This window comes from Phaseolus vulgaris, chromosome 8, assembly GCF_000499845.2.
Source record: "Phaseolus vulgaris cultivar G19833 chromosome 8, P. vulgaris v2.0, whole genome shotgun sequence".
Classification (NCBI taxonomy): Eukaryota; Viridiplantae; Streptophyta; class Magnoliopsida; order Fabales; family Fabaceae; genus Phaseolus; species Phaseolus vulgaris.
In genome coordinates this window covers 51,602,440-51,626,520 of record NC_023752.2, presented here as the reverse complement: position 1 = coordinate 51,626,520, position 24,081 = coordinate 51,602,440, and the positions used below count along the sequence as shown (strand labels likewise).

The window sequence follows — 24,081 nt, the reverse complement described above, 5'->3', positions numbered from 1 at the left end:
TTGGCCGACAGTCCGAAAGGCGGAGACCTTAGAAGACTTGGCCACAGGCCGAGAGGCCGAGACCTTAGAAGACTTGGACGGCAGGCCGACAGGCCGAGACCTTGGAAGACTTGGCCGACTGTCCGAAAGACCGAGACCTTAGAAGACTTAACTAAGACGACCGAGACCACAAGGATTTGGCCGATGGCCGACCCACACCACGGGAACTTGGCCGATGGCCGAACCCTGTTACAATTAACACTCAAACCAAGATCAGTAAAGCTAATCCATCATCAAGAAGTAGGTAATGCAACCCTAAGCGGTATCTACCTCGATAAACGGGCCCAACAAGGTAGGCCCATTAGAATAATATAAATAGCGCGCATCCCAAGGAGTAAGGTATGTCATTATTACTGTTCACCTACCTGAGAGCTAACCACCCGCTTTACTGACTTGAGCGTCGGAGTGCCTTCGCAGGTACCCCCACCATCCGGTGTTCACCCGACGACCGAGTCCCGAGTGCCGAAGGATAAGCAGAAGGAAGAGAAGGATCCCAGTTCATCACCCAGCCACCTGCCCGACCGAAGGAAGGAGAAGAAGACTTCAACAGTTCTCTAGGTCCCATCTCCCTAGCAGGAACAATTGGCACCCACCGTGGGGCCGAGGTAAACTAGCTGAAGGAAAAAAGTAGATGGTTTCGACAAGAAGCATGGAAAGAATGACTGAAGCCGACCAAACAATGTTGCTGCTGTCTCTCCAGCGGGAGATGGCCGAGATGCGAAGAAAGGCCGAGGAGGCCGCTCAGAGAAATGAGCAAGAGCTGCAAGTTCTCCGCAGGGAGAACGAGGATATGAAAAAGAAGCTGGGGGAGGGAGGACCCTCTGTCATACCGACGAACGTGGTCGGCAAGTCCTACACCTCTCCCCCCAACCCGGATGTGGCCGAGGGGACGAGAGGCCGACCCCCTCCCCGCGAGACTGAAATGGGCGACGAGTCGTGCCTAATCAGATCCACTCGGACGACCCTGACGGCCGACCCGAACCGCCGTCACCCCTTTACAAACAACATCATCGAAGTCCCACTTCCTAAGAAGTGGAAGGGTTTCAACCGAGACCGATACGACGGGTCGACCGACCCGGACGAGCATATGGACGCCTACACCACCCACATGAGCCTCTACACCTCGGACGATGCCGTCTTGTGCCGAGTGTTCCCCACATCCTTGAAGGGTGCGGCCCTTAGTTGGTTCATCAAGCTCTCACCCAACTCCATAGACAGCTTTGCCGCGCTCGTCGCAAAGTTCGAAACACAGTTCGCGACCAACCGGCCGCACCATCTGACCTCAATCGCCCTGGTAGGCATCCGCCATGAGAAGGGAGAGTCGCTGAGAACCTTCGTGGATAGGTTCAGTAAAGTAGCGATGAACATCCGAAATCTGAGTCCGGACGTCGCCATGCACCACATGCTGACAGCCCTGCGCCCGGGGCCCTTTGCCGACAACCTATGCATGCAGCCGGCCGACAGCCTGGACGAGCTGAGAAAGAGAGCCGCTAAGTACATGCAGCTGGAGGAACTAAGAGAGTTCCGCAACCAGGCCCGTGCCGAGGTCGGCGGAGAGAGGAAGGAAGAAAAGGACCGCCAGGCGCGGCCGATACAGAGAACTGATCGGCGACGGGAGAATCGAGACCGACCGATTCGATTTTCGAGATACACGCCATTGACGGCTGAGAGAGGGAGGATCTTGGACGAGGCCCTCAGCGCCGAGTTGATCCCTCCCCCAAGGAAGGTGGCCAGCCCAAATAATGCCGACCGGAGGAAGCAGTGTCGGTACCACCAAAACACCGGACACTCGACCGACGAGTGTCAGGCCCTTAAGGATAAGATCGAGGAACTTATCCAGGCTGGGCATCTCCGCCGTTTCGTCAGGAATGGCCGAGACCCACCCGGCCGGGCGGACCCACCCAGGCGGACGAGGTCACCCCAACGAGGCCGAGAAAACCAAAATAACAGAGGCGACCGGCAACCCGCAAGGGCTGACCCCCCTCGAAGAGACGATCCCCCCAGGGAGGGCGATAGGAGAGGTAACCGAGAGGTTATCAACACTATAGTCGGCGGTTTCGCCGGGGGAGGAAGCACAAACAACGCCCGGAAGAAGCACCTCCGGGCGGTACACCAAGTAAACGCCGTGGCGTTCCGACCAAGGATGCCACCCATCACGTTCACGAACGAAGACTTTAAAGGCGTGGACTACCGCCAGCAAGACGACCCGATGGTGATAGCGGTCGACATAGATCGATTCACCATAAGGAAGACCCTCGTGGACCAAGGAAGTTCGGTAGATATCCTCTACTGGAAAACTTTCAAGGCCATGAGAATGACCGAGGCCGAGATGATGCCATTCGACGACCACGTGGTAGGATTCTCGGGCGAAAGAGTGGGTACCAAGGGGTATATCGACTTGTACACCACCTTCGGAGAGGGGAAGAACACCAGGACCATCAAAATCCGGTACCTGGTCATCGACGCCAACACCTCCTACAACATCCTCCTCGGCCGACCATCCATCAACCGGCTGATGGCCATAGTATCGACCCCTCACCTCGCAATGAAATTCCCTTCAAAGACAGGAGACATTCTCACGGTCCACGTGGACCAGAAGGAAGCACGAGAGTGCTACGCCGAAAGCCTTCGGGTGGAGCCTCCAAGGGCAGACACCTCCCCCCTTCGGGCGAGAAAGTCCTCCCGAAAGAACCGCTCCCCCAGGAAGGACCGGCCGAGGGAGGCCCAGCCAACCGTGGCACTAGTAGACCTTGATCCCCGGGCAACCGAGGACAGGCTAGAGGCAAGAGAGGAGCTGAGGAGAGTCCCCCTCCTCGACAAAGAGCACAACACAGCTGTAGGGATAGCCCTGGCAGCGGCCGAGGCCGAGGTCATGCACGCCGCGCTAAAAAAGAATGTCGACATGTTCGCATGGACGCCGGCCGACATGCCGGGAGTAAGCCCGGACGTCATCACCCATCGGCTGTCCATATTCAAGGAGGCCCGTCCGATCTCCCAAAAGAAGAGGGACTTGGGCGACGAAAAACGACTCGCGGCGAAGGAGGAGGCCGGCAAGCTCCTGTCGGCCGGATTCATAAGGGAGGCCCGATACACGACATGGTTGGCCAACGTCGTCATGGTTACCAAGCCTAACGGTAACTGGAGGATGTGCGTCGACTACAGAAACATCAACAGCGCATGCCCGAAGGACACCTACCCCCTCCCGAACATTGACCGCCTGGTGGATGGGGCGGCCGGTTACAAAATTATGAGCTTCCTGGACGCTTACTCAGGCTATAACCAGATAAGCATGCACCCCCGGGACAAGGAGAAGACGGCCTTCATGACGGCCGATGCCAACTACTACTACGAGGTCATGCCGTTCGGCCTCAAGAACGCCGGGGCGACCTACCAGCGTCTCATGGACAAAGTTTTCAAGGGTCTGATAGGCCGGGCGGTAGAAGTCTATGTGGACGACATAGTCGTGAAATTCGACTCGTTCGAGCAACATCTAAAGGATCTGGACGAGGTCTTCAGGGCTCTAAGGGGAGTCAACATGAAACTCAACCCCGAAAAATGTACTTTCGGGGTGGAGGGAGGAAAGTTCCTAGGCTTCATGCTCACCCACCGAGGGATAGAGGCCAACCCCGACAAATGTCAGGCCATACTCAACATGAGAAGCCCGAACATCGTGAAGGAGGTACAACAACTCCTTGGGCGGCTGACCGCCCTCTCTCGATTTGTCCCCCGCCTGGCCGAGAGGACGAGGCCGATCGTTCAGTTGCTTCGAAAAGGCAAAAAATTCGTCTGGGACGACCAATGCGAGGAAATCTTCAAAAAATTCAAGGAGTTCCTCACATCCCCCGCCGTCATCCAGAAGCCGAGACCCGACGTCCCAATCCTGGTATATCTAGCGGTCTCGGAAGAAGCAGTCAGCGCTGCCCTAGTGCAGGAAGCCGAGGGCGAGGAGCGATATCAAATGATTGAGAAGGTGGCTCTCGCACTCGTCCTCACGGCAAGACGGATGCGCCCCTACTTCCAAAATCACTCCATAACTGTAAGAACCGACTACCCTATTTTTAAAATTTTATCTAAACCGGACCTTGCAGGGAGGATGATAGGATGGTCGGTCGAACTCTCCGAGTTCGACATACGTTATGAGCCGAGGGGCGCCATCAAGTCTCAATGCTTGGCCGACTTCTCGACCGAGCTGACACCACTGCCCACCCTCTCAGGCGGTTGGACTCTCTACGTGGACGGCTCCTCAAATAAAACAGCCTGTGGAGCGGGAGTCGTCCTGGAGGGGCCGGGCGACCTCCTCTTGGAACAAGCCCTCCAGTTCGGATTTCGGGCGACCAACAATCAAGCCGAATACGAAGCCCTGCTGGTCGGGCTGAACCTAGCCTACGACATGGGAGCGCGCGAGGTCACATGCAAAAGCGACTCCCAGGTGATGGTCGGCCAAATCAATGGAGATTTCGAGGTTAAAGAACCTTTGCTGCAGCGATAGTACCACGCGGCCAAAAACAGTATCGCTCGCTTCAGCAAAGCACCCTTGCAACACATACCGAGGGAGGACAACAAGAGGGCCGACATCCTGTCCAAGCTCTCGGTCACCAAAAAGAAGAGCCATCAGAGGTCGGTCATACAAATATGGCTGAGACACCCGAGTGTGACGGAGGCCGAGGCCGAGTGTCTAGCTGTAGAAGAAGAAGAGGCTGAGGCTGACAATTGGATGACACCCGTCATCCAATACCTGACGGACGGCACGTGCACGACCGACCAAGAGAAGGCCATGAAGCAACAATGCGCCCGATATACCATGATCAACAAAGATTTGTATCGGAGAGGCTACTCAACCCCCCTGCTAATATGCATAACCAGCAAAAGGGCCGAATACATCCTGGCCGAGATCCATGAAGGAGTCTGCGGAAATCACGCCGGGGCGAGGACTATGGCCGCCAAGATCTTGAGAGCCGGCTACTACTGGCCAACCGTACAGGGCGACTGTGCTGAATACGTAAAGAAATGTGCCAAGTGCCAAGAATTTGGCCCCCTCCTCCACACCAGGCCGGAAGAACTGCACAGCATCATCTCCCCGTGGCCGTTCGCCATGTGGGGGATGGACATTATCGGTCCATTCTCCCCAGGAAAGGAGCAGACCAAATTCCTCCTGGTGGGAGTCGACTACTTCACCAAATGGATCGAGGCCGAGCCCCTCGCTTCCATCTCGGCGAAGAATGAACAAAACTTCGTATGGAGGAGCATAGTTTGCCGATTCGGCGTCCCACACACAATAGTAACTGACAATGGCCGGCAGTTCATCGACCGAGGCCTACAGTCCTTCTATGACGACCTGGGCATCAAGTCCATCACGGCCTCGGTGGAACACCCAAAACCAATGGGCAGGCCGAGGCCGCCAACAAGGTCATACTCAACGAACTGAAGAAGCGCCTGGGCAAAGCAAAGGGCCGATGGACCGAGGAGCTGATCGAGGTACTTTGGGCGTACAGGTGCACCCCCCAAACTACCACACAGGAAACACCCTACAGCCTGACATACGGTACCGAGGCAATGATCTCAGTTGAGGTGGCCGAGCCCACCATACGACGGCAGATGTTCGATCTCACCCTAAACGAGGAAAGCCTAGCAGTCAACCTCGACCTAGTAAGTGAGATGCGTGACAAAAGCAAGATTCGAGAGGCTGCCTGCAAAGCCCGGGCGTCCAGACGGTACAACACCAAAGTCCGGCCGAGATGTTTCCAGAAGGGTGATCTCGTCTGGAGAATGCGCAGCGACGCCAGAAAAAATGAAGGGAAATTCTCATCCAACTGGGAGGGGCCTTTCCGAGTCCGAGAAGTCGCACAAGGAGGAGCCTATCATCTAGAATGGCTTTCAGGAAAAATTGTACCGAGGACGTGGAATGCCACACACCTCAAGTTCTATTACAGTTAAAATCAATAAAAATACGCACTCTTTCCTCACCCAACCAGGGAGGTTTCAACGAGGCGTTTTCACCAAAGTGTTGGAAATATTCTACCGAACATCGCAAGTGCCGGCATACCGAACGCCCACTTGCTCGATCAACATCGCAAGTGCCGGCCCACCAGACGCCCACTTGCTCGATTAACATCGCAAGTGCCGGCACACCGAACGTTCACTTGCTCGATTAACATCGCGAGTGCCGGCACACCGAACGCCCACTTGCTCGATTAACATCGCAAGTGCCGGCCTACCAATCGCCCACTTGCTCGATTAACATCGCGAGTGTCGGCCAATCGCCATTACTTGCTCAAGATTAAAATCGCAATTAGTGGCCGATTGCCCTTATTTTACTTGCTCGAGTCTAACGCTCGCAATAAACGACCGATCGCCCCATATTTTAATTGCTCGATTTTAACATCGCAATTAGTGGCCGATCGCCCTTATTTTACTTGCTCGAGTCTAACGCTCGCAATAAACGACCGATCGCCCCATATTTTAATTGCTCGAGTTTAACATCGCAATTAGTGGCCGATCGCCCTTATTTTACTTGCTCGAGTCTAACGCTCGCAATAAACGACCGATCGCCCCATATTTTAATTGCTCGAGTTTAACATCGCAATTAGTGGCCGATCGCCCTTATTTTACTTGCTCGAGTCTAACGCTCGCAATAAACGACCGATCGCCCCATATTTTAATTGCTCGAGTTTAACATCGCAATTAGTGGCCGATCGCCCTTATTTTACTTGCTCGAGTCCAACGCTCGCAATAAACGACCGATCGCCCCATATTTTAATTGCTCGAGTTTAACATCGCAATTAGTGGCCGATCGCCCTTATTTTACTTGCTCGAGTCTAACGCTCGCAATAAATGACCAATCGCTCATATTTTACTTGCTCGAGTTTAAAATCGCAATTAAAGGGCCGACCGCCCACATTTTACTTGTTTGAATTTTACATTCGCAATTGAAGGGCCGACCGCCCATCTTCTTGGGAGACCGATTGAGTAACTAACAAATTTTTATGTCAAACTGATAAAAGAAAGTTGGACGATGTATTAATAAACAAGAAATACCGGGCGATACATCAAAAAGCAAAATAAAGAAGCCACACCCCGGCCTGGGAGGAAATTAAAAACAAGAACAGGCCACACCCCGGCCAAGGGTAAAACCTAGTCTTGAACTTTCACGCACTCTCCCTCCCCCTCATGGGTCCCGGCCGCCTGAGCCTCCGACGCCTCCAAAGCCCCCGCCTCGGCGCTTGGAATCAACCGACCTTGGTGAACTTCATAGTCCATATTAAAATCACCAGAGGCCGGCGGTCCCCCATAAAGAAAATGGGCTTGGCGCACGGCTCGGTTGAAGCACTGCTTAAGCAGCTCCTCCGACTCGTCGTAATTCTGGTCGAGCTCAACTTCAACCTGCTCCTTGGCAGTTTGGAGGGCAGCCAATTCAGCGGCCAAGGACGACAGCTTCTCCTCAGCCATCCTTTTCACCTCAACAGCTTCGGCTGCCGCCTTCAAAGCCTCCTCTTTAGCCAAGGCCAAAAGCCGTCTCGCCTCGGCAGCATCCTTCTCAGCGAGCTCCCTCTTGGCAGCCTCCCGAGCAGCGCTGGCCGACAGGTCATCATTGGCAGCCAAGGACCGCTTCAGGTTCTCGCGAGCCTCGGCCAACTCTTGCTCCAACCGAGAGACATCCTCGGCGTGCTGGCCATGACCTTCAATCCCTTGCTCAACAAGAACGATGGACCGGCACATAAGCTCCAGCCCACTCTTCAGCAGGTCCAAGGGGGCGACCGACCGGATCGACTCCCGGGTCCCCTCAGGGAGAGCCACGCGAACTCTACGCGTAAACTTGTGACTACCCCCTAGAAGATCTAGGGCCGAGGTCGGCGGCCGATGACCACCAGCTGAAGCACCGGATGCTTGCTCCACGTGCCGAGGCGAGAGAGAGCCCACCTCGACCATCTCGTGGCGGGAAGGAGGCGGCGTCGGCAGAGAGAGCCGGGGGAACGATAGGTGGTGGCAATGTTACCACCATCCCTCGCCCTTTTCTTGGACTTCCGGGAAGGACCGGCCGGGTCCCTCTCGGCAGCAGGGGCGGCAGAAGCGTTCGCAGGAAGAACGTCGATGCTTCGACGTCCCTTTCGATCGGCCGCCCTCTTCCGGTATTCGTCAAGGACGCTAACGCCGGCCGGTTTCTCTTGAACCATTGTAGCTGCACAACAAAAACACAAGTTAGAAAGCGTAAACGAAATTACCGACCGGCACAACAAAAACGCGAACCCATACCCTTAATGGCCGCCCAACGTGTTGACTCGGTGTATGCACCGATCAGCGATCGACAAGCAAGCTTCCTTGGGAGTGCGTCGAAGAAGGAGAGAATCTCCACCTCCTCCTCACTCTCCGTCGGCCTCGGCCAAAACTTAAACCCTGTGGGTTGGGAGGTCCAATATAAGGGGAACCGAGACCGACCGGCTCGGTCAAAGAAAAAAGTCGTCGCCTCGGGCCGAATGACGACCTTGACAAACCTTTCCTTAAACCGTTTATACGAGACCGCGAAGGGGTCGAACAATACACGTCCCGGCCGGCCGGCCAAAGAGAGCCAAGAGGCTGAACGACCGGGGTAAGAACCATAGTAACAAAGAAAAGAAGAAGGGGTGGGGCGAAGCCGCATGACGTCACACAGCAAGCGAAACGCTTGAAGGGACGCCCACGTATTTGGATGCACTTGGGTGGGCGCCACGTTGAGCGTCCGTAGGACGCCCATTGTGAACTCATCAAAAGGGAGGGAGACGTGAAGATCTGAAAAAAAGCAAGTGTACATATAAAAAAAAGGGAGGACCGACATCAGCCCGACCCATACACACCCTCTCGGTCGGACCACAAGGCAGGATTCTAAAGTAATCTGGATCCCTAGAATCGTCGGAGTCCTCGCCCGCTTTCAACACCGGGTACTTGGCCAAAAATTTGGCCACAGACTTCTCGGTATCATAAGACGACGAGAACTCAACAACACTAGGATCCACCAAACTAAAATCCGCGAGTGGAACGGCCGTCGGGGGTGATCCTGGCCGGTCGCCAACGCTAGCGGGGGGAGAGTCCGGCCGGGCGACAACGGTAATAAGGGGAGAGTCCGACCGGTCAACAGCGTTAACCGAGTCGTCCCCCCTAACCACCTCTACCATGGGTGGCACCTCGGCCACCCCAGCCGATAAGGAATCGGTGGCAGACGAAGAGGATGATGAAGAGGTTGACAAAGAGGAAGAAAGCCCAAGGGCAGGAGAAGGACGACCGAGAGAGAGGGAAGAATGACCGGACGAGGGGGATGTTGGCCGAGACACGGATGACATCACTAACCTGTGAAAAGAAAGGAAAGGCGAAGGCAAAACTTAGCAAGAAGGCCGAACGGACACTCGGTTCTTAGAGCAGTGGGCGATGGAAGGCTCGACTATCAGATAAACTAACTCAGAAAATGCAAGGTTTCGACACTGTTGAAGACCCCTATTTATAGGGCCCATGGGCCTCGAAATTCGAAGCGACGAGTCAATCTCAACCGTTAGATCTCTTAGATCCAACGGTTCACAATACTTCCCGCCCGAAAAACCCCTCATTAATGCCAATCATGTCACGTCACCAAGGGTCACGTCATGCCGCCCAGGTCACATCACACCTCGAGAAATGAAATAGCCGCACGACCAAGGGAGACCGACCGACCCCCATCGTTAAAGACTCATCGGGCATAACTTACGCATCTGCCCTTGAGTCTGGGGGGCAAGTGTACCGGTACGGGGCGAGGCCGGGACCCACCTGGCTGCCCGTTGCTCAGTCAACCTGACCGAGACCAGGGGAACCTGGCTGAGACCTTAGAAGACTTGGCCACAGGACGAGAGGCCGAGACCTTGGAAGACTTGGCCGATAGTCCGAAAGGCGGAGACCTTAGAAGACTTGGCCACAGGCCGAGAGGCCGAGACCTTAGAAGACTTGGCCGGCAGGCCGACAGGCCGAGACCTTGGAAGACTTGGCCGACTGTCCGAAAGACCGAGACCTTAGAAGACTTAACTAAGACGACCGAGACCACAAGGATTTGGCCGATGGCCGACCCACACCACGGGAACTTGGCCGATGGCCGAACCCTGTTACAATTAACACTCAAACCAAGATCAGTAAAGCTAATCCATCATCAAGAAGTAGGTAATGCAACCCTAAGCGGTATCTACCTCGATAAACGGGCCCAACAAGGTAGGCCCATTAGAATAATATAAATAGCGCGCATCCCAAGGAGTAAGGTATGTCATTATTACTGTTCACCTACCTGAGAGCTAACCACCCGCTTTACTGACTTGAGCATCGGAGTGCCTTCGCAGGTACCCCCACCATCCGGTGTTCACCCGACGACCGAGTCCCGAGTGCCGAAGGATAAGCAGAAGGAAGAGAAGGATCCCAGTTCATCACCCAGCCACCTGCCCGACCGAAGGAAGGAGAAGAAGACTTCAACAGTTCTCTAGGTCCCATCTCCCTAGTAGGAACATAACTGAAATTGATTATTCAACACTCACTATCGAAGATTCAACAACAATTTTTTAATTAAATCCAAAACATACCTCGATTCAATATACCAAACTCTGACATCAATTTTAAACCTTAATTTAGAATGATTATCTATTCCAACATGCAAAAATACTCAATCATGCAAAAAAAATAATTTCCAATACTTGAATTAATACAAAGCTATATTGCAAATTACAAACATATGCACCCATGAACATCCTTCAATCAATTTCACTTTCCTAACCAAACTTAAAGTGCAATATTGCTTTGAATATAGTTTTCCTTATTTGACAATTACTTATAAGCCAAGTAATAACTAAAAAATGTTGAATGACACTACAATTTTAGATACTTAATGAGACAGTATCAAACAATTCCAAACTTCAGTCAAAGAATAAATTAGTTGAGATAATTATTTTTCTCAACTATCAACACTAGAAAAAAGGTCAAACTCTTACAAAATGAAAAATCAAGAAATATTAATATTAGAGTAGAATTTACACTTAGACCAGATTAAAATTTGTTTAATTATAAACATGCTGATATATAATTTTGAAAAAGAAAAGGATTAAAATTTGAAATTGAGAGTGAAATAGAAAAACTTGAAACATGTTGGAAAAAAGGAGATAAGAAAGGAATAACAAAAAGAAAAAGAAAATAAAAGAAAGGGGAAACAGGCCAAGACCACATGGGTCTTAAAACGGAAGCATATAATAAATAAATGAGTAAAATATATTTTTCATCTATACTATATAAAAAATATATATAAATGTTCTTCTCCACGCTCTTCATCTATCTTTATTATTAACGAGATATAACAATATTATAAACTTTAGAAAGATAAAAATAAAAATATTAAAATAATTATATATTTAAACCCTAAACCCTAAACTAAAATAATTACAAAATACATTTTACCGTAAATTATGTCAGTATCATTATCTGTATATCTATCTATATATCTAAAACTCCATGTGTATTATTAGTGTAAGACATTAAACAAAAATCTCAAATTATGACCATTGCATAATTATATACTCTCTCTCTCTCTCTCTCTCTCTCTCTCTCTCTCTCTCTCTCTCTCTCTCTCTCTCTCTCTCTCTCTCTCTCTCTCTCTCTATATATATATATATATATATATATATATACTTTTTATAAATAAATTTATTTATTCAACAATATCAATGGAAATACTTATATTCTATTCATTCATGTTGGCATTGAAGACAATTGGATATAGAATAAGCTTTGGATGGATATAAAGAACTCATTGAATCAATCAAACATTGGTGGAAATTATTATTTTCTACACATTGCATTTATTATATTGTGACAATGATTATGAGGTTGATCATCCATCCTTCAATGGAAATATTTTGATTATTTTATATGTAAGCAATTCCCATAAAAGAATAAGTATCATTATTGGCTTACATTTCCAAGAAAGTGAGTGCCATTAGAACCATTTTTTTATGTTCATATATGCTTTTCATTTGCTTTTCTTCAAAGAAAGGGACGTGATGAATATAGTTTACTCTTTCATTTTTTATTAATATTTCATTAATGATTAATTTATTTCAATACTCTAATGGGTTATTCTAAACATGTTTTTATCTAGGTGATATACACGAACACTTCATTTTTTACTACACACTCATCATATCATATGACATTTTTATTTTAAAACAAAAAATAATTTAGGATGAATCAACTAAAGATGTACATGTAAAATTTTCCTTTCACCTATAAAAATCAATTATAAAAATTTATTTAAAATAATCAAATCCAACTTTACTTGATACCATGGAATCTGGATATCATATGCTAAAAATTTAATTATTGAAAGAATAAAACTTTTAATTTTGTTGTTAATGTACATAAAATACAATAATTTGTATCTTACTATTAAGTTTTATAACATTACATTTTGTTGATGAGTATGTGTTTTTCTATATAAGAATTAAATATCTTTCCATTTTTTCATCAGCTAAATTGATAACATTCCACATTATAAACCTATTTTGTCATATACCCATTGTAGATTAGTTCCTTTAAAGTAATAATAAAGAAATGTGGATCATATTATATAATATAATAAACATTCTTGATATAGAAAATTATGTGGCCATTGGGCATGTTCCTCCTATCTCTAGAAGATAATCCCATCATGTGATAGTGGGAAGATTTCTATGAACTCATGAACTCATCACATAGGCCAATTTATTTAGTATATAGCAACAAAAGCACAATGCAGTGGTTAAAACAGTGGGATTATAAATCAAATTCATGCTAATCAAGTCAATGCATGAAGTGTTTGGTTGAGGATTAGCCAAACAAACTTCCTGTTTATGGTACTAATTAATTAAACAATCTATAGTTTTTTTAATTATTTTATGCTTAATGCTGATTGCTGTCGGTTTTTCATTGCTTGATCATTATGTTTCCTTTTTAATTTAATGCCAAAATGAACGATACATTGAATCAGGAACTTGGACATGCTTTCTCGTGAAGATCCAACACGCGTACATGGTTCTTGAATAAATCTATGATCAGATATTTGTTTTTCTATGAAGAGATCCACTGCAACAAAATTTTTAGATACGCCATTTCCACTTTTAATTTAAAATTATGTTATTGGCCTTTACTTTACTTTAGTCCTTTTTAACTATAAAATGACAATGATAGAAAAATAAAAAAATTAAGTCAATAAAATTTGTTATATATTATCCACTTTTTATCATGGTACAAGATTTTATTTCTGTCACTTCATCTCATCACTTCGAGAGTGTGAGCGCATATTTTTAGAGATTTAGTTTATACACGTAATAACTAATTGTCAATATTAAGCTTAGGATTTAAGAGTTTTCAAATATTTTTGTATCGATCGAGATCATGATTTGGTAACGGATCAACCGCTTAGTCAAACCACATTAAAAATATAATTTTTGTTTATCATAATAAATGATAAGTAAGGAAACATTTTATAAAGCTACAAATAAGAGTATATTCTACTAAATTCGGATGATACTATGAGAAATCAATTAATATTGATTTATTAAAGATATGTTCCAAACATACCTTCCTAGTTACATCCCGATAAATCAGCTAACACTGAGTGAATCAGATAGTCCATTACTAAATGTTATAAATAAGTATTTTACAATGGAGTAAGGTACGGTTTTATCAATTTTACAATATACATTCTCAATACAAAGTACTTACTTGATTGTTGGAGAATCTTCTGCAGGTTTACTCGCAACCGAGCACTGAGGAACTAAGGAGAAGAAGTGTCGAAGTTTGAAGTACAGAGACACAAGGGAGCATAACCAAGCGACTGACACCTACAACAACAAAATATAATCAATTTCGCGTACTATATAGGTCCACTTTGTCTATACAAATACAATTGACACCCACCTTAGGACCGATATAGAATCACAACAGACGATGATGGTTTCAAAATGAAAAATGGAAAATGACCAAATTCCATAATATCATATCGCTATGTTCCAGGCTTTGCAGAAAGGGATGAAAGAATTGCGCCAAAAGAACAAGGAGGAGGAAGCCACCCGCCAGAAGAACGAAAAGGAGATGTGAATCCTCAAGGAACAAAATGAAGAGATGAGGCGACAACTAGCCAATCCTGTACACGGAACTGATTTTTCTCCTTATGGAAACCAAGTAGAGGACGCCCAAGCCCATGACGCCCAAGCCCAAGAAGGGGCCCAAGCCCAAAGAATCACTAGGAGCATGGCAAGCTTTGGGACAAGAGTATCAAAAGATGACTCTTCTTATTTCTATTGTATAGAGTAGGGGTGCGGATATTAAATAAATAGGTGTGAATGTATTAGAGAGAGTCACATTGTTCATGTGACTTAGTAGGGGGGTGTAGGTGTCATATAGGAGGTGCCAAAACTAGGAAGGAAGTCACACCTTCCTCATGCTCTAGTTGGCGCCATTTTAGTGTCATTTAGGGGGGAATTTGAATTTGATTTAGCTTCTCATTTCAGCACCTCTTAGGCTATAAATAAGGTGTTTGCCTTTGTAAATTTCAGAATTGGAAATTGGATATAGAGAAACTCCACTCAAATTGAGAGAGAATTGTGAGTTTTGGTTTCTCCTTCTTCCATAGCCTTATCTTGTGTGCCATTTGAGATCTTCAAGTGGCGGCTTCTCTTCACTTATCTTGGAACAAGGACTCCAAGTGGCGTGATGCAGTTCCAAATTCTCATTCCAGCCGAGCTTCATTCCATAAGTGTCATTCCTTTCATCTTCTTTTGCAATTTCATTCGGTAGTTAGTTTCTCTTTAGTGTTTTTCATCTTTTCAACCGATTGGTTTTGTGTTCCTTGTGTTGTTCTTCATTTTCTGTTCGGTACCTTTCTGTTCTTAATTCAATTGTGTTTAAAATCTTGTTCTATGGATGTTCACAAGGAGATAGCACTCTTATTGAGTTTGGATCATCATTTTTGAAGGCTATGTCTCCATTGATGACTTCTTAAGCTTCCTTGATTCCATTTCTGTTTTTAGCTTGTTGTTTTGTTGATGTAATTTCGTTTTCATTGTTTAAGCACTCTTTGATCCTTGAATTGTTGTTTTCATTCTCATATAATGTTGTGTTTAAGAGTTTAAAAGTGTCTATGTTCAATCCAACTCCTATCATCTCCTTAATTAAGCGAGCGCATGTAAAATCGGGAGAAGACGGCTACAGCTAGAACTCAAACTTATCATTCGTTCAGACTACATACTAAGCGTACTCACATCATAGAAGACGACCCGAAAGGACACCCCTTCATAGATGAAATTATGGAAGCACAACTCCCTCCTAACTGGAAGGGGTTGGTTATCAATCGATACGACGAAACCACAGATCCGGACGAGCATAGTGAAGTATATATAAAACACAAATGACTCTCTACACCTCGGATAAATCAGTATGGTGCAAGTTATTCCCGACCTCGCTGAAAAGAGGGGCGCTAAGTTGGTTCACATGACTTCCATCTGACTCGATGGATAGTTCCAAAACTCTATTGTCCAAAGTCGACCCTCAATTCGCAATAAGCCGACTACATAATCTAACATCCATAGTGCTTGTTAATATACGAGAAGAGAGAGGAGAATCACTACAAGCATTCATGGAGAGGTTCAAAAAAATTTCTTTGAACATCAGAAATCTTATCCTGGAAATAGCCATGCATCATTTAGTCACGACTCTTCGATCTGGATCGTTCGTTGATAGTATGTGCAAAAAATCAGTAAAAGACGAACTAAGGCAACGAGCAACTAAGTTTATACAACTTGAAGAATTGTGAGATTATCACAATAATGTTTGAGCGGATACAGGTGGAGATAAAGAAAAAAGAAAAAAATCGTAGTGGTAGACATGTGCCCGGACGATCCTACAAGTACAGAGAAAATCGAGGCCCTCGGTTTCACACTTATACCTCATTGAATGTTGATATAGGGAAATCATGGATGAAACATTGAATGTCGACCTCATCCCAACTTTAACCATACAATCGAAGAGTGTCAAACACTAATAAATAATATTGAAGAGCTCATCCAAGCTGGTCATCTATGCAAATTCGTCCAAGGTACTTACAGGAGCTCACATAAATCCCCACAGAGGGAGAAAAACTCACACAGGGATGAACAAAGGGAATCTTACCCTAAGTGTCATCATGATGATGACCGACGACGTCCGACAAAGCAATAAAGAAAGAGCGAAACCCCTTAGTGGGCTGAGCCTTCAAGAAGAAGCGGTCGTGAGGTAATTAACACAATTGTCGGAGGATTTGCCCGAGGAGGATGTTCAAGCTCTACTCGAAAGAAACATCTAATAGTTATTCAATCGACACACTCAACCACAATCAGAGGCTAACCGAAAATACCTCCAATACTCTTCACGGATGATGACTTCACCGCTATCGATCCAGCCCAAGACGACCCAATGGTCATCACTATCGAAATTCACAAATTCGCCATCACCAAGACCTTGGTGGACCAAGGGAGTTTGATTGACATTCTATACTTGAAAACCTTCAAGAAAATAAGGATTCAAGAAAATGAGGATTCCAGAAAAGAGATTCAATCATATGATGACCAGATAGTAGGCTTTTCTGGTGAATGAGTAGATACACAATGGTATATTGATTTATATACCACCTTTGGCGAGGGTAGGTTTCAACTCCATATTTCGCCATGAAATTTCCATATGCTTTGGGCCACATAATCACTCTATATGTGGAACAAACAGTAGTACGAAAGTGTTATGTTGCAAGTTTGAAGGTCAAACCAACAAATTGAACCCGTCACAGAGATTCACCGCATGGACGATCCCCTCAACGTATAAAGGAACAATTGCAAAGGTCTCGAGGGCCAAACAAAGACCGGTCCCGCGAACAGAAAACTCCTATAAATGAGCATATGGTTGCTTTAGTAGATTTATATCCCTGACTTAATGATGCTCGTATCAAGCCAAACAAAGATCTCCACCCATTACTCCTACATCATGATGCACATACAACATATATGGGGACACCATTGACACCGACTGACAGTATAACGGCAAGTCAAACACTTATCGAAAATGCTGACCTATTTGCTTGGACCGCTTGTGACATGCCAGGGGTAAGTCCGAAAATCATCACACATCGCCTCTTAGTCTATAATGGGGCACAACCAATCGCAAGGCCATATTAAACACAAGAAGCCTGAGTAAGGTGAAGGAAGTCCAATGCCTACCTGGAAGGCTAATTGCATTATCAAGGTTTCTTCCCAAACATTTGGAAAAAGGAAAAATTTTCTTTAGCTCCTTAACTCCAACCATGAAAAATGCAAGGCCATATTAAACACAAGAAGCCTGAGTAAGGTGAAGGAAGTCCAATGCCTACCTGGAAGGCTAATTGCATTATCAAGTTTTCTTCCCAAACATTTGGAAAAAGGAAAAAATTTCTTTAGCTCCTCAAGGCAAGGAAGAAGTTTGAATGGGATGAAGAGTGTGAAAAAATGTTCCACAACATAAAGAGAGAAATATCATTTCTACTAGTGCTTGTAAGCCCACCGCCACATTCAACTCTCTTCTTAAATTTGTTAGTATCAACCTCGACTTCTGTTTGGTGATTATGCATGAAGAGAGAAAAAAAATAAATTGTACATTTCACTAGTCGAACCTTGTAACCAGTTGAGGAATGTTACCAGATAATAAAAAAATAGATTTCAACCCTTGTCTTTCAGCTCAAAGGCTTAGGAATTATTTTCAAAGCTTTAAAGTTCCATGAGAATCAACTACCCAATCAAACAAATCCTCAAAAAACCAGATTTCGTGGACTGAATGACAACTTGATCAATAAAGTTATATGAGTTCAGTTTAAAATTTGAAAGTGAGGACCAATGAAAACACAATTTTTGGCTTATTTCCTTGTTGAATTACCTCAGCTTGGTGAAAGTCATAATTGGGTGTTTGCTTAGTGTATATGACTCATCAAACAAGAAGGACATTGATAAGTGTCACAATTCAGTAATATTTCACACAAAAAGATAGGCAGACACCTATGGATATTAATTGATAAATTATTATAATTCAACCCCTAATTTAGGAATTTGAACTTTTTTACATATTTTTGAATTAAAAGATGAATGTGAATGATTTATTCCCAAATTTATGTTAATTTCAGGATTATAGGGAAAATTGGAGATAAATGGGCAAAAGGAGAATGAACAAGTTAAAGACAAGATTAAAAGACAAAGTAAGAACATTGAAAATTGGCCCAAACTCGTCGAAGCATGATCACTCCAAAGGAACTTGCCCAAAACTCATTTAAGCGAGTTCACTCCAATGAAGTTGGAATTTTTCTCGTGAAACTTGTTTAAGCAAGCAATATCTCGCTTGAGCAAAAAGTGGGATCATAGAAGGCGTGAGGCATAACGCCAAACATCATTGTGAGGATATTGAGAGATAAAAAAAACCCTACAGGAGGTAGCCATAAAGAAGAAACATCCTGGATCTTCTTTTCTTGCTTTCCATTCTTGTAATGGCCAACATGAGTGGCTAATTTTTCCCTTTGGGATTGAGAGTAATTATTTCAATCTCTTATGTATTCAGGTGATATTTATTTATAATATTCAATTCTTGATTAATGATTAGTATTATCATTTTATTTTCAAAGCTTGAAATTATTCATGATAATGCTTAACATATTTGAATGTTAGGAATATATTTGAAATGTTAAGTGCTTTATAATATTTGTTCATAATGATAAGGTGTTGTTATAAATATGCTAGGAATCGATATTTGGAAGACTCTTAATAATTTTGTATGCGAGGAATCGATATTTATGAGACTCTCTTAATAATTTTGTATGCAAGGAATTGATATGAATGGTTTTTATTTGTGCATCAATGTAAATAAAGAATGTTATATGTTTTTATTCATTGAAAATACAAACGAGTGAGAAAGATGAACCACAATCCCAATTTTCTCAGTTGACTCATTCAAATAATTTATTTTGCTTTTATTTAATTTCTTATAAATTCATGATACAAACAACCTTTCAAACAAACTTTTACATATTGTCTTAGATTTAGTGAATGTTATACTTTAAATTTTATTGTTCCTTGTGTTGAACCAAATGGTGTTCAAGCTTTGAAGAATGCAAAACCCTTTGAAGGATGTTGAAGGCTGTGCTTGTTGTTGCTGCGTTATCTTAGAGAGGATCTAGGGTAGATTGAGTATTGTAATTCACTCTTGATCGAATCCAAAGCATAGGCATTCTCAATCATTTTAAAAGAAAAGTGTTTTTCAATCTAAGTGAAAAACAACCGATTGTTTTGTCGAAACAATCGATTGTTTTATACTTAGGTGTTTTTAGAAAAGGTTGAAAACTGTTTTTCAAATGGTTGAGCTGTCAAAACCAAAACAACCGATTGATTCGTGGAAACAACCGATTGTTTGTTTTGGTACCATAACAGAAAAACTGTTTTGTGCTTTGACTGAGCATTAAATGATTTTCTAACTGTTTACGCTCCAGTTTTTAATGCTTTGACCAATCTTTAAAGGTAATTAATAGTTTGTTAAGATTTGATAACAAACAACTTTGTTTTAAAAATAGAAAAACAGATTTGGGTTTTTTAGTTTTTTACAGATTTTGAAAGAGTTGAGATTGCTTAGAGATTGAGTTTGATCAAAGAGTGTGAGATAAGATTTTCTCTTGTATTGATTTCAGATTTGCTTCTTTAACAAGTGTAATCCCTGTATCTGTTGAAAGAAACCTTTGTGTGTTTGTTGAGACGTGTTGTGTGTTCTTGAGGGGATCAAGATCAACATTCTTAGTGTTGGTGTGTTGACCAAGAGAAGTGTGTGTCTTGAGGGGATCAAGGTCACTTTCTTGGTTGTGTTGTAAGTGATCTAGGTTTGATTGCTTAGTGGAATTCCTCAGTGGTTTATGAGAAGACTGGATGTAGCTCTGGAGTGAACCAGTATAAACATTTGTGTGCATTCTCTATCCTTAATCTCTTTAAATTCAGTTTTAATATTTGCAAACTGGTATAAACAACCGATTGTTTCTGCGAAACAACCGATTATTTTTCTGGTGCTGTTGTTTTTGCTTTGTGTTTTGGAAAACTGAAATTCTTATCATTTGTTTCTTAAAGTAATTTCATTCTTGGCCTAAAAGTTTGCGAAAACCCTCTTTAAACAATTCACCCCCCTTTAGTATAAAGCCATCCTTTCTAACAATTGGTATCAGAGCTTGGTTCTTGAAATTTATTCAAGTGTGATCCTAAAACTGTTTTTGATGACTGATAGACTACCTTTTGGGGAAGGTGCTTCAATCAACAGACCACCTCTGTTTTGTGGTTTGAACTACCAATTTTGAAAAGTGAGAATGAAAATCTTTATGGAATCACTTAACAAAGGAATTTGGGATGCAATTGAAAATGGTCATTTTGTCCCAAAGTTTGAAAAGGATGGATCTGTCATTGAAAAGCCTTGGTCTCAATGGACTGATTCAGAAAGCAAGAAGACCAAATTCGATTGCATTGCTAAAAACATTATAACCTCTGCTTTAAATTCAAATGAGTTTTTCAGGGTCTCTCAATGCAAATCAGCAAAAGAAATGTGGGACACCTTGGAGGTAACTCATGAAGGTACAAATGAGGTAAAGAGAGCTAGGAAGCATACTCTAATCCAAGAGTATGAGATGTTCAGAATGCTCAAAGGTGAAACAATTGCTGAAGTGCAGAAAAGATTCACGCACATCATCAATCATCTCATGAGCCTTGACAAGACCTTTGAAAAGGAAGAGCTAAACATCAAGATCTTGAAATGTCTTGATAGAGCATGGCAACCTAAGGTAACTGCTATATCCAAATCTAAAGATCTAACATCCTAGAGTATGGCTTCTTTGTTTGGTAAGCTTAGGGAACATGAGTTAGAGATGAATCGACTCAATGTTCAAGAAAGCGAAGACAAGCACGTAAGGAGCATAGCCTTAAAAGCTTCCAAGCACAAAGGCAAACATGAATCCAATGATGATAGTGATGAGGAAAACCTTAGCTTGCTGTTAAGAAAGTTTAGCAAATTCTTGAAGAGGAACCGCAACAAGGACAACAACAAAGATAGGTATGGAAACAAGAAATCCAATGATTTTAATTCCAATAACTATACTTGTTTTGGTTGTGGTGAACAAGGTCACATAAAGGCAGATTGTCCAAACAAAAGCAAGGAGAAAAAGCCTAGCTACAAGGAAAAGAAGGACAAGACAAAGAGAGCCTACATAGCTTGGGATGAGAATGAGGTATCATGATGTGAATGAAACTACAAGAATACATGATTCTTTGACATTCTTAGGAGCAACTTGAGCTGGTCATAAATGGCACCTTACTTTAGAATTGGATCAATGTTCTAATTCAAGAACTCACCAAGACTTAGCACCAACCAAGACTCATATGGAAGTCCATATATTGTCAAATGGAATCAAAACACAAGAAATGAAGAACAAAAATTGCAAGCTGGACAGAATTGAAATAATAAACTACTGCACCGAACAGAAACTAGAAGCAAAGCTGGAAAAAAGAAATTCAAACGGTAGAAATGAAAAGAAACAACAAACAAAGCTAATCTACCGAATGGAATTGAAAGAACATGAAGGAAGAACACTTATAGAAGGAATTTGCTGGATTTTAAGAATTGGAAGAACACTTCACGCCACTTGGTTCCTTGATCCAAGATAAGTGATGGAGTGCCGCCACTTGAAGCTCACCATTGCTCACAAGATAAGGCAAAGGAAGAAGAAGACTCAAGACTCACAATTTCTCTCCAAATTTGAGTATAGTCTCTCTACTATAAAATTCCAATCTGAATTGTGAAGGACCTAAGCCCTCCTTTTATAGGAGTAAGGGCTGGTCATTTACATAGCTTATTCCCTAAGCTACCCAAAACACTCCTAAGATCACACCCCCCTTACTAAGCTCACTCCCCAAGCTTCTAGAATTTTCTAAACTAAAGCCTAAAGATGCTTTTACAAAAGAGGTGTCTCATGTTTCCCTCTAAGCACCTTTCTAAACATTATTCTATATTATTTACAATTTAAAAGAAACTATAAAGAGAGATATTTAATATGAAGCCTATTATTTAAGAGTTTGTAGACTTCTTTATCTTTAGGCTTGATCTTCTCTTTGACTTCTTTTAATTTGAGAGAAGACTAGAAGGAAGAACTTCAAATGTGTAGGTGAAAATCCTCTTCCTTCATTAATAAAATCCTCTCCCAGTGGATATCCATCATATCATCATCAAGCTCTTCATCAAGTGAAGATGAGAAAGCAAACATCTGCTTGATTGCTGAAGATGATGATGAATCTTGCAGCTCAAGTGAAGTAAGTTCTTATGCTTCCTTAAATGAACAAAATTATAGTGAATTGCTTGAAGCTTTTCAAGAAACTCACGATGAAGCTAATCAATTGGTGCTTTCAAACAACTGATTGAAAGAACTTAACAGCTGGCTGGAAAAGAGAGTGAAATCACTTGAAGATGAAATTGAAAAATCTAAAAATGATTTCAAAAATCTGGAAAATTATTTCAAAAATTCTTCTTGCAAATGTGACACTCTCATTTGCGAAAATTGTGAAAATCTTGAGAAAAAGGTGCATTATCTTGTTAACACTCTGGACAAGCTTTCAAAAGGGAAATCTAACTTTGAGAATGTCTTGGCATCTCAAAGCTGTGTTTTTGGAAAGGCTGGTTTAGGCTTTAATCCACAAAACAAACAAGATAAGTTTTCAATTTTTTTTAAGAAAGCTAGTAAAACAACCGATTGTTAAGTCGAAACAACCGATTGTTACATGCTTTTATTGCATGAAAAATGGCCATTCGGTTAAATTCTGCAAAATAAGAAAGTTTTCAGTTCCGAGGGGCTACATGAAATGGATTCCTAAAGGATGCGAGGTTCCAAATGAGAAAAAGAAATCAATTGGACCCACATTTGTGAAGGGGCCAAATCTTGTTGCTTGAACTCATGTTTGTGCAGGAAATCTAAAGAAGTGTGAAGGATTGAGTCATCTGATCAAGTTCTTGGAAGAAAAATACTAACATTGAAGCTAAATCAATGTTCTGCATCTGTCCAAAAGCCCTCAACAGTTAAAATAAGGCTTCTTGATCACAAAGCACATGGCTCATTGAAAGAACAACACAAAGGATAAGACCTTCCTTATCTCTATTCTTAATTCCTGTTTTTAAGTTCGTTTTCATGTTTGTATAACCTTTTTAAAGTGTTCAATTTCATCTGCTTTGATTTATTTCTGCTCATGCTTAAAAACTCAAAATCAGTTTTATTGCTGTAGAAAAACAACCGATTGTTTTCTCGAAACAACCGATTGTTTTGAGTATGACAGCACTGTGAAGAAATCAATTTAATTTCTATTTTGAATTTCTATCCGTTGCAGATCAAATTAAAGAAATAATCCTTGGTCAATGAACCTGTTTTGAAAGCTGATTACGCCCAGAAAGAAGTTACAACAGTCATAAAGGAATATATTCCAAAATCTTGGAAATTCAAGAGCTTTTAATGACTAGTCAAAGATCACATATGAAGACCATGTGATTTTCTTCTTTTTCTGATGTTTTCATTGCAGCGCATGGTCAAGTCCTTTCTCTCTGAAAATCTGGTACCCACTCATGTCATTGAATGCTTTATGATTCTGTTTTTGCTATAAAATCTGTTGCAGCTGATCTCTTCCACAAGAACAACCAATTGCAACATCTCTTGCAAATCTTGTGTGAGCTTTTCTCTGTTTTCTTCTCTGCCATCATGGACTCAACTCCTCCCACCTCAAAGAGAGTCAAAACTAGAGCAATAAGGTCTGGAGGAAGGCTTGAAGGATGGTTTTCTGGTGATAATGATCTTATTGAGAGATATAGATTTGAGACTAGCACCAAAGTGATAAACAACCCTAAAGTTGTTTGCTTTGATTGGCTGAAAAGCAAAAAGTTGGAAAATGTCAGAAGGCTCCTCAAAGATCAGTCCCTCAGAAAGTTCTT

General features: G+C 43.2%; 1 protein-coding gene across 1 annotated transcript; it reads left to right on the top strand.

Annotated features, from left to right (window-relative positions):
* The first annotated feature begins 670 nt into the window (after positions 1-670).
* On the top strand, positions 671-4,528 carry LOC137825327 (uncharacterized). Its single transcript, XM_068631000.1, has one exon. It carries the CDS (start codon positions 671-673, stop codon positions 4,526-4,528), a length of 3,858 nt encoding a protein of 1,285 aa, XP_068487101.1.
* The last annotated feature ends 19,553 nt before the right edge of the window (positions 4,529-24,081 follow it).